A 12,408-nucleotide genomic window follows, 5' to 3' on the forward strand; every position below is an offset into this window, starting at 1 on the left:
CTGTAACAGCCTAACCAAGATGACACTGTGGCCCAGGGGCAGCAAGCAATGGAAGGGTTTTCAAAGCATGCAGATAGCATTTAATGCAGGCAGTTCATGGGTAAATAATTGCAACTTGATGGGCTTTGGACATTTGAAAATAACTTATCATAATATAGGAAGCTATAGAAAGAAACTTTAGAAAAAAATATTACTTACTTCCTTCAATATGAGCCTGGGGGTTCTTATACAGATGTTCAATTCGACCTGTATTAAATGAACTGGATCGCCGCACAATTCCATGGACCTACAATGTGGAAAGATAAAAAATTATAAATGTGCAATGAGGATTAATAAGCAACTCAGAGGTTCTTTTGGTTTTGCTTACCTTGTGAAAAAATAACTATAACTTATAAGTCTATAACTTATGAACATTATCTTTAAATTATTAAAAATAGTTCCACTGCTTACTTTCTCCCCAACCACTGCCCATCAGCCACCAGCATTGTATCTCCATCTCTCTGCAGTGTTTTCACTGCCAATCTCAACAAAAGTAATTAGATAATTATGTGACTTCTCATCAAATGCTTAGTTACAGATACTCAAATGTCTCCTTTTCCAAACACACATACACACTTAGAGCCCTGCTGCTGACAAAATATCTCTTCAGTTTGAAACTGAAGACAGACCATGTAAGGCCTTATCATATCGGTAAAACTGCCTTGCAGCCTCTGTAACACAAAGCATGACGCCAAGAGGCTGTGATGCCACCACATCCTTCCAGTGTCCTCTGAGCTTTGCATCGTGCACCTATTACATATATATATAAATATACCTGCATCCACAAATATAAACAGACAGCAGCTGCTATTATCCAGCTTTGTTGAAAAGAAACAGCATAGATTAGGGACAAGATTTATATTCTACTAGATTTAAGACATGAAGAAAACTCAAATGAAGAAAGGATTTTTTACTTTTTTAAATTTTTATCTTTAGCTTAACCATGATTTGTGTGAGGGGGAAGAAAGTCCTTGGAACAAGAACGCATACCTGTCTGATACCAAAGAAAAGACTATTTGTGTCTGATACATAAGAGAAATTGTTCAAGACCTGGTCTCATTTCCTTCTAATGTCAAGATCACTCCCTTTGTGTTGCCAATGCTAATACAAGCTTATGTCACCAGCTGCCCAATTTCCAGTTCTACTGGTGGCAGTTTTAATCCTTCACTTATTTTAAAAGTGTTCCTTCGAATGTTGGGCAGTTTCATTTGCAGCTGAATACACTTCTATATTTTAACTCAATCGTTTTCTGTCTGTTTCAAACCAAAATTAATCCTTGGCATGACTCAAATATTCCAAATGGGGGGGGGGGTAAGGTGCGGAATTACAAGCACATAAGACCTTCTTTCAAATAGAGAGACATGTCATCGTCATTTTATACGGCATACATGAGAAATTAACTCCTGCAAAGGATACAACACACCCACAATTAATAATTCTGTTGGTTAGTAGCTTTAGCCAAAGAGAAAAGCACTCATCCACACTATTTTCCAAAAGAACTAAGCCCAAGAAAATGTGGTAAAAATGAAAATATTTTTAAGAAGGGAACATCACAAACCGTTGACTAAAATTTTAGGAGGCAAACTGTAAAATCTAGGAAACGTTAAATTGAGATTTGGGTATACATCTCCAGTTCTTAATTTAGAAGTGGATAAAATAACACATCAAGCCATGAATTTATTCTACTTCACGTTCTCCAATTTTTTAAGTTGTTATTTAATTGTAAAGTTCAACTGCTCTACGAACAATAATTTTGTTTAACAAATAATTTTAACAAATAATTTTTTGTTTAATAAAAACCAAGTTCACATATATACTCACATATGGCAAAACTGGTGTTTGCCACCATATTATTTCTGAAATATAGCTTTCTCAGATGTAAGTAGAGCTTTAGTTCATTGGACATAAAGTAATCTCTATGTTGTAAAAACAGATCATTTAATTATAACAATGAAAATAATAATAATATGATTTAGTCTATCTTTTTGCTTAATTGCTGGATTCCGGGTAAGTCACATATTCCAACATCCTGAAACAAAGAGAAACTCCATATACATACACCTTGCATATAAACATAAAAGGCTCTGGTGAAAATATTAAATGATATTGACAGATTCAATATAAAATCAGACAACTACACAAAGTCACAGCAAATAAATAACATAGGACTTTTTGTCACACTTATAACCAAAAGCATTAAGCACTAGGGTTTTTTTAATATGAAAAAATGTGTTTTAATTTCCCCTCACTCCCAACTTTTGGTATGTGTATACAGGGAAAGAAAGACCTGCCAAATGCTTAATCCATGACAGCAAGTATTATTCTAAGAACTAATGAAAGCTGAGTCTGTCTGCTTCAGAGACAGGTGAAATACAAACTTTACGACAAGCCAAAATGTGTGCAAACTGGATAATCTAGTTAAGCATTTGAGATTAGCAGCTTTCTCTTTACAGAAGGGATGTATGTAAGGTTATTGTTTGTTTTTATAAGGATTTGGGGGGAAAAAGAGATGAAGAGTTAGGAAACCAAAGCGAAAAGATAAATGAGCTGAATATGACTCCATATAAACTTAATCAAAATCACTATTATGTTGTACCTGTTCAAAAACTAAATGTAATTCTGAAAAACTGAGGTCTTAAACAGAAAGGAGTATACTGACAAACAAATTTCATGTTCAATTTAAGTAAGTAATGAAAGGAAAATTTCAAGTTATCTCAATGTCAGAACAAAGTTAGTTTGTCTCCAAAACCTAGAGTCAGATTAGGCAATATATCAGAAATGCTTGCTCATTTGTTTGTTCATTTTTTATTATAATCATGAAAACAGAAAATTCTTACCACTGGATTTCATAGCCCCTGGTATCTGTTTGTTATTTCAAACAAGAAAGCAGAAAATTACTACCACTAGATTTCAAATTCTTCAATGTCTAGAATTCTCTTGGAGGCAAGGATAACTCCCCAGGGATGTTTAATACCACTCGCCTTTCGAAAAGTGCAGGTTATATAGGTAACATGAATAGCTAACATGTACATGGCAATGACCACATGCCAGACACTGCTCTTCACAGACATTAAATCATTTATCCTCACAACACCCTTCCTTATATTACACACATTCTACAGGTGAGGACACTGCCTGAGATCAATCACACAGCCAGTGGAAGTGGTCAAGCTAAAATGGACACATGGTCCATCCTACCAACACTCAGTATCTTCTCAAAATGAAATCCATAAAAACTTCTGCCTTTTTTCACCAAGGCTTCTAGAAACCCAGAAAAAGTATTTTACAGATTCTCACAGATCATGAATGGTTGCATAGGAACTCCATGTTCTAACAAATAATCTCCCACAGATAACAACTGGACAATCCTTATATGTCATTTCCTTTCTGTGCTCCTCATACTCCCTGGTCATAATTCCTCTTAGAAGGAAAACCCACTATTTATCTATTCTTTATTTTAATTTCTGATATGCTGTGCTGTATTTGTTGCCACATTACTTAATACAAATATTTCATTTATTCCCAAAGTTTTGCTTTTAAAAGACTTGAATTTGTCTTTTGTTTTTCTGGTTTCTCTGTGTTTTGGGTACAAAATGGGTATAAAAGTATATGTTGTTGTCTTATCTTCTAACAGTGATGCTAGGAAGGCACTTGAAAGTTTTATCAGAGCTTCACTTCTATCAATGTTCCTCTCCCCTCACACCCAGAAGGAACGCGCACAGAGCTAAGATCCTAGGAAATAGAATAGGCCTGCCTTTCACTAACGCTAATTAATAAACTGAACCAAGAAGGCTTCTATAAAATCTGTATCCCTAGGGTTGTCAGCATCAAGTACTGTGTCACCTTGTCACTCATATCAACTAAAGCCCCACAAATCCCACAGAGCTTCTCTGGACTATTTTCCATGTACTGTCTTACCTGATCTTCAAGACAACGTAAGGAAACAGGTACTTTTATCAACCCCTTTTACTTGAGAAACTAAGTCTCAGAAAGGCCTAGTGACTTGCACCAAGGCTACACAGCCAGTGGGGTGGCAAATGAGGATTAGAACACAGGCTATCCGGCACCCAGGCCTAAGGGCCTGCTTGCCACAGTGAGCTAGATGGCCTCTTTCACCTCCCTTGCCCTGAGGCTGGCTGACAGGGCTTAAGGGAGAATTATGCTTTGCACTTCAACAACTGTAGAATTAAATACTCAAAGTTTTAAAGGGTGATTTTTTTTTTAAGATTTTATTTATTTATTTGAGTGAAAGAGACACAGAGAGTACAAACAGGGATAGAGGCAGAGGAAGAAGCTGACTCCCTGCTGAGCCCGGAGCCCAACACAGGGCTTGATCCCAGGACCCTGGGATCATGACCTGAGCCTAAGGGAGAGGCTTAACCATCTGAGCCACCCAGGCAACCCTAAAGGGCGATTTTTTTAAATAAAACCTGATAATTCATAGTTTCCCTCTTCATGAGATGACACCTATATTCTATAAATAGTAAGTGTTAGATTCATCCTCTTTGTGCTCTCTTTAATGATTAATGTTAAGTAAAATTAAAAAAAAAAAGCAACACTAAAAACTGTAACTTTAAACCTTTAAATAGAGTCTCTTCTCAGTGAGAACTGGACCAGGAATAAAGCAATCCTTCACTTTCTCATATTAAGTAGTTCATTCAGGGACACCTGGGTGGCTCAACTGGTTAAGCATCTGCTTTCAGCTCAGGTCATGATCCCAGGGTCCTGGGATGGAGTCCAGCATCGGGCTCCCTGCTCAGAGGGGAGCGTTTCTCTCTCTTTCTGCCCCTCCCCATTGCTCATGGTCTGTCTCTCAAATAAATAAACAAAGTCTTTAAATAAATAAATAAATAAATAGTTCATTCAGGACCAGATGCATGGATTTCACTGGCCACATTAGAAGGTCCCACACCTTTCAGAATCTACTGTGTGAGGTCACACAAGATTTTTAACCATAACTATCAGACTATTCATACATGATATTCCTTTTCAAGTCATATGCAAATGTCTATTTTTGCTTTAAAGTTAGCCAAGCTAAAAAGTAAGGAATATATGTAACTGTGCTATGCTAATTCTGTAGATAGTGTTTGTCTTTGCCTATGTGGCCACGTCACCACTACCCCACCAACCTATGTCTGCTCTTCAATTTGCCCCCTTCCAGTTGACTACTGCTTCTCCAATAGAATCCATGCCTCCCCACTTTGACAATGAAAGGCTGACTTCTCCATTGCTAGACAATTAAAGTTTGCCCCTCATCCTCATTATTAAGCATATTCACAGAATCTATAGCTCTTCTTCCCCATGTTTATTTGTTCCTGGTTCACACTCTGCTACCCCAAAGTATATTGTTTGCAGCTATTCCTTAGACTAGTGATATTCCTTATACAAAGACTAAATTCTAAATAGTATAAGAGCTCAGAGGAGGAGAGCCCCACAAACTAAGGTACCTTAAGAAATTGTGTTCATCTTTGTCTTATGATTAAATGACCTCATTTGAACCTATAGTTGCGCTGGTTCCCAAACTGTAAGATCCAGGAGAGTGGCATCAGCAACAGCTGGGAGCTTGTTAGAAAGGCTGATTCCCAGACCCCAGAAACAGCCATCCTCATCTTTATGGGGCTTCTGGGTGACTCTGAAGCACACTACAGGTTGAGAACCTGCTGAGTTAAAGTCTGTGCTCATTCAAATTGTTGATGTTGACCTTCTGGATTCAGGTACAGACAGGTGTCTCCTCTTATCCTACTGAAATTTACTAACCATATTATCTTGCTCATAGTCTTGAGCAACCAGGGACTGCTGGCTGATAATTCTGGAAAATTTTCAATGCAGCCTCTTCGAAAAATTTCCTTCAGCCCAAGCTCAAAAAGATGAAGTCCGTGCCATCGTTAGATTTCCCTTAATAACTTATCCCCCAATTATAGCCATCTCTTAAAATGGAAGACAGCAGCCTATTAAAATTGAATACAATATGGATAAATAGCTTTTTGCTCCCCTAGTTCTACAAAACTCATATTTCCCCTGACTACGAGAAGGAATCATTTCTGATTATGCTTTATAGTTCTATACCTTTCTCCTGTATTGTCTATACTATCTCCTTCTATCAATTTATGGATCTCACTCCTAAACCTCTCTTCTCTTGCCAATCATTGTTTCAATGATTCATTTCTCCCACTAACTGTGATTTGCCAAGTGGGCCTTCTATTGTCTTTATCAGAATCAAATCTGCTCTTATGACTTCGAATGTCAATGGAACAAAAACATCTGTAGCTCACCTGGCAGTCCTAGGTTCTCCTTACACTTATTTCTAAGTCTGTCGTCCATTTGGGAACATTACTACCCATCTTCTGAAGTCTGCTAGTTCCTTAACAGGCCACCTAAGTAGAGCTTCGTATGTCTCTGTGCCTATAAGAAGCCTAGCCATTTCCAGTAATGCTAACAGCACCATCATGCTGACTGAGACTATTCACCATCGACCATATTCACATTAACCCCAGGCCCTATCACTAGTCCACCACATTGTCACAATGAGTACTCCACCTCACACCACCATACCTGCTCCATTTTCCTCTGGACTAGCTGCAGATACTACTTATTGCCATCATCCTCATCTCACCTCTCAGTTCCCCATGTCCTCCTTGGAAGTAAATTTCAACATCCATGCAATTTAAGCACTCCTTCTGATACACCACCTCACTCTTCAAAACTGCAATGACCATGATGGGGTTCAGGACATGCTACCCCAAAATATGGCACCTTGATGTATGGAATATTTTAAGCTAAAGGAATCTGACAAAAACAATAGAAGCAGGAAAGTCTCTCTAACTTTCACCCTGCTCTTCTCTCCTGAAATAGTCATGAAATGCTCCAGTGAGAAGTGCCCACCATTATAATGGGAGAAAACGAATATCCTTATCTCTGAAGACAAGGGGATGCCAAGAAGAATCCAAACAAACAGATCTTGTTAGGTTTCCCATACTTACTTCATACTCCCTGACCTGTCATATTTCTCCAACACCATCCATTCTCCACCAAACCTAACATAAAAATACTTAACCTTAATGGTTTCTTTGGATCTTCATTTCCTTATAAAAGTTCCCAGTCACATTAAAGTTACAATAAATAAACTTATATGCTTTTCAGTTTAATTTTCAGACCCAGCCAGGGACCCTAAGAGGGTTGAGGAAAATTTTTTTCCTCCTACACATTAAATCAACAAAGATTAACAGGAGAAATTTCTCAGTTTTCTCAAACTCCTAGTTTCTCAAACTCCTTAGGCTTAAAATACTCAATATGCTGAGGTACCACATCTTGGGGTAGCACATCCTGAACCCCATCTGGTCTTACTAAGTTCCCTCTCTTGGTTCACTTGATACACAGATAAATCACTAACTCCTCTCAGCTACTAAACTCCTCTTAGCTGCTGCCAACACCTGAAACAAAGTAATTTCTCTGCCAATCCTTCCCTTTTAGATTTATTAAATGTAGTCTGAATAAATTATTAGTCTTCATCTAAAACCAACTCTTCTGTACTATAAATGATCTACTCTAAAATTCTCTGCTCTGCAGAATATGTATGTATGACTCAATTATAGGAATCTGTATATGAACACATGTGTACATGTATACTTTCATATTCATATTTGGCTTATTTTGATATTTTTGCAAGATATAAAACTACCTGGTTAGGTAAAGGAATAGAAGATGCTAAACATATGTGCTATTACTTCTGAAAGTCTAAGTCAGTGCTCTCAGAGAAGATTATGAGTTACAATAAGAAAATTTGTTTCCTTTTCTTCAAATCCTGCTGGCATTTAGATGCCAAATTCCTTGCTATTGTTTTTCTATCTCCCCACAGTGCACATTTTTTTAAAATAGTACATCTATAATCAGAATAATCCAGAGAATCCAAATTTGTTAATGTAAATACTCCCAAACCAGGCCAGAACATATAGGTCACTGTATACGTTTTTGTTCTCTGTACAGCATGAACTTATATACAGAAAACTGTTCTTAGAAAAGGTAAGATGTACACACATCAAACTTAATATGTAAAACCTATTTCCTTTAAGGAAAGCAGAAAATGTTCAAGGGGAGGACAAAAGAGGAGAAAAAGAAGACGACAATGATAATGACACCAAGCAGCAAACCCAGAAGTTTTGGCTTCCATAAAATATATGGCTGCCTATTAGAATGAAAAAAACCTCTGAGTGTAAATGTTTCATTCAAGCTTGCCAAAGATCAGCTTAGTTTTTATTGCTCTGTGCAATTTCCGAATTAAGTGACTTCACTGTGAGTGGGACTTTTTTATGTAACACATTACATCATAAATTAACCCTCATAATGTTATAGCTTTTAGCTTACCCAGGTTGCTTTATCTGAGAATGTGGAAAGCGTGCAAAGCAGTTAAACACTAAGGAACAGGGGGAAGCCACCAGTGCTCACCAGCAGATAAATAGCACAATGAGTTGGCATGGTTACAATTCAAGCGGCACATTCTTCCCCTGATTTTGATTTGTTATCAGAGTTTCAGTGGAAAACACACACAGGAGGACGGCAGCAGAGGAAGCAGGAGGCCACTGTGTCCAAGTGATTCCACCAGCCTGTGCTTGCTCACTGAGTCACTCACCTCATAGCCTTTCTCCAGCAGGAACTCAGCCAAGTATGAACCATCCTGGGAAGAAAAGGAAAATAGACAATTGTCAGACCCATCGCAGCTAGCATAGAAGGCAGCCAAGACTGAGAGCTTTGAGAAACGCACCAAAGGAGTTATATGAACTTAAATTAAGGATCATGGCAACCAGAATAAAAATAATACACCTAATGATGGTAAAAACAGAATGGTGTTCTACTTTCCACTGTTCAGTAAGCATTTTCATAGACATAATTTCACTTGAGCACCACAGAAGCACGGTTGAGTGTTATCATTGTCCTATTTACTGAGTAAAAAACAAAATCCGGGGACATTGTATGGGGCAACAGAGAGAACATGACACTTCAGATGGACGTGGGTTTAGGTTTTGCCATTTACTAGCCATGTGAAATATGCAAAATATGTGTAGCAAAGCAGACCTTAATACTACAGGAACGTAAAACAGGAATCAGACTTTCTGGGTGGTTATGAAAAAGGAATCTCGAGTGAAGGAATGAGATGGGAACTGCAGGGACTTGGGGACAATGCAGGTGAATGTAAGGCGGTAGGGAACACCAGAACATTATTAACATTACTGAAAAAAGACACTATGGCAGAGAGGAGGAAGATGAGCGCCTTTGTTGAGGAAGACCTTCTAGGCACTGGTGGGGGTTGGCTTCTAACTCAAGGGTTCTGGAAAGTCACTAAAAAAAGAGTTTTAGGGATGGGAGGGTGTGTTAAACAGAAAAAGGTTTGTATTATCACTGAATATGTATGCATATACACACATTCATAAACTTTAATAAAAGAAGGATGTTTATTTTTTGTAAATTAGGAAGGATGCATCTTAATTCCTACATTAAGATGAAGGTATCTGACTAAACACAGATTCTCAGTTGGCTTTTAATAACTCTTGGAAAAATTTCTACATAAGGGGCAGTGGTTTTTAAACTAAAGTATTTCATGTGCCACTTTTAGGGTAAGAAAGTATGAAAGTCATCAAATAAAACTATTTGGAGGCCAAAGGGTGAGAAATCAGTGTTCTAGAGGTACTATAAAAAGCTACCAGCCTTATTCTAAATATAAATTGGGTAGACATTTTGCAATCAGTCCTGTTAACTGTTCACCTGTTTTTAGCCTGCGTAAGTCCTCTGCATCCCATACAGACTTAAACATAAAAATGGGAGGCTCCAACTACTACTGGAAATCTGTGTATTCAAAAGTAGTTGGGAACATTTGGGTTTTCTTTGGTTTCCTCAGTTCGAAAAAGTTTAAAATATCCCTCTGAGCTTCAAAAGTACTCACCAGATATTCCAGGAAAAAGAAAAATGAAACAAGCCTTATTATTGTCACTAGCTGACTTAAAGCTGGAAATGGAGACACCCTATGGGTCCTGAAAATGACAGGGCTGCCAAGAGAGTGTTTACTACATTAATGTAGAAGTCACACATAAATTCAGGCAGGATGACAAGGCAAGGTATACAAGGGACACATTTTGTGGTTCATTAAAACCTCCAGCAGATTTTCTTCTGACTTCTTGACATAAATATTCTGGTTTATAGACTCATGTAGAGAAGAAGAGAAATGGTTTGGCATATTCCTTTTCCTCTCGATCTTATGATATAGACACAACTGCATGGTTTTTAAATACCTAACATGCAAACTGTATCAGGTAAGAGGGCTGAGCAATTCAGACCAGGACAGGCCAGGTCAATCTATATGACTATCGGAAATTTGAGAATAATGGGTAGTCTTATAAATCAATCAGTGAGAAAGCAGCTTAAAAGAAAAAGTATTTACAATAAGATTAATTTTACAGTAGTTTGGAAAGCCCTAGAATGTATAAAGTTTTGTTTTGTTGTTGGTATCACTGTTGTCATTTTCAAGCAGGCAACACCATACTTTTCACATTTCATAATTTCTCTTGGAATAAAAAGTTAAAATGCTTTGTGTTCTACCATGGCTGTATACAGTTTTTAAAAACAAAACAAAACAAAACAAATAACCAGAGGTGAAAGAAAGTGCTAGAGATCCATGGGGGCAGGGAAAGCTGTGATTATTCAGAAAGCTGATGTGAAACAGACCTGACCAGGCCTGAACCCTGTCAATAAGGTCTTGTTCTTCTCACCCAGGGCCCTTCTCAAACTTTCCAACCACACTGGAACATTCTGAACCAGCAGGGCACTCACTTCCTCCTGACTTCCTTGCCAGGTCTCTCAAGTGATAGGGCCTGAGCTGCACAATGAGTGGGAAATGGAGCAGAGCAAAGGCTCCTGGTCTCAGACCTAGGGAGCCCAGCTGGCCTCTGCTTGTCCTCTCCCTGAGCCCCTGAGGGGACTCCACAGGGAGACACAGTATCTAGGCAGGCAGGCGTCAGCCAAGCCAACAAGATCATTGTTTCTGCCTCCTCTATAAGAACAGGGCGGTTGGAGAAAGCTTCAGTCAGACTTCATAACTGGAATGTCATTGCAACTGAGAACCTACAACTGATATTAAAAATTCTGATACTTAATTCCTCAGAAAACAAGGAACTAAATGAACTAAATGTCCAACTCATTTGCTATGAACACAATTAATCCAGTACAAATTCCAGCCTGGGTTCAATCCTTGTTAGAGAAAACTTTTTAACTGAAGAGATAATGTCCCAATTGTGACTCTTAAATTTAATTTTGTACATGGTTATTAAGGGTATCCATTTCATATTAAATGCTGCACAGATTTAAGTAATCACCATGACTGTAACATTTTCTATCTTATTCTTGCAAGAACTTGGCCGGAGAGGCAAAGAGCCACTAGCACCTGAGGTAAATAAGGCACATGACAGTAGCAAATCTGCATAATATCACACAACAGAGGCAAAGCCAGAACTGGACTCCAAGTTGTCCATTATTTTGACCTAGAAAACCACCACTCTCCTCACCCTCCTCCAACTGGGACCTACCAAAACAAGTAAAAAACCAACAAAAGAACAAAAGATCATAACAGACTCATTTTTAAACCAAATTGACTTAATCATTTCCCATTATGGAGTGTTTTATGGATTAATCAGTGCTTCTAGTTTTAATTAAGCGACATCATGTGATTTTAGAACACTGCAGAGCTCGGAGGAAGGCAACAGTACATAGCAGGTGAGAATTCTCAGATCTTGTTCGGACATGCGCACTATACAGGAAGCAGTACAGTACTGTTTGAAGGGGGACTTGGATTGGCTGTGGATGTATTATTTCAGAGCTCTGGAGCCAAGGAAGTAGGGCCAGGGAAGTGGGTCCACTGCCCAGGGACCAAAAGTGCCAGATTTAGGTGCCCTGATGCCTATAGTCCCAATATTTGGGTATCTCTATTTTACACCTTTCATGGAATACTCAGAAATGTTCCAGATCAACACCATAAAAATAAAGAATAATTCCAAAAATTAATTCAATCAAATCCTGACTATAGTATTAAAATTACTTAAAATTACACATCTATAAGAAGCTGAAGGAAGTACAGAAATTTTACCTCTTCTACCGATGACCATAGAAGGCTGTATTAGCCACTGACTGATCCTCCAGCCCACATCCAAATACGTATGAGCCAGGAAGTCTACCTTCCTGCAGGGGACTAGCATTTCTCCTCTCCCTTCAAACATGGATGCACTTATAGCCCAGAAGGACAAATGAAAAGGACACTTTCTTATATGCAATTTGAGAACCTGGTTCCTTTGAAATGCATGCTAAATCATACTGTGTGTTTCTGCCTAA

The 12,408-nt window shown here is 38.2% G+C and overlaps 1 protein-coding gene across 1 annotated transcript in view; it reads right to left on the reverse strand.

Moving 5' to 3' along the window:
* GMDS (GDP-mannose 4,6-dehydratase) overlaps positions 1-12,408 on the reverse strand; it is a 616,840-nt gene that overhangs the window by 464,462 nt on the left and 139,970 nt on the right. The window contains exons 2-3 of the mRNA XM_080805486.1: positions 8,666-8,710; positions 199-286 (exon numbers count right to left, since the gene is read on the reverse strand). Coding sequence (XP_080661612.1) covers positions 199-286; positions 8,666-8,710 — 133 coding nt within the window. The remainder of the gene's footprint in view (positions 1-198; positions 287-8,665; positions 8,711-12,408) is intronic.

This window comes from Martes martes, assembly GCF_963455335.1.
Source record: "Martes martes genome assembly, chromosome: 6".
Taxonomy (NCBI): domain Eukaryota; kingdom Metazoa; phylum Chordata; class Mammalia; order Carnivora; family Mustelidae; genus Martes; species Martes martes.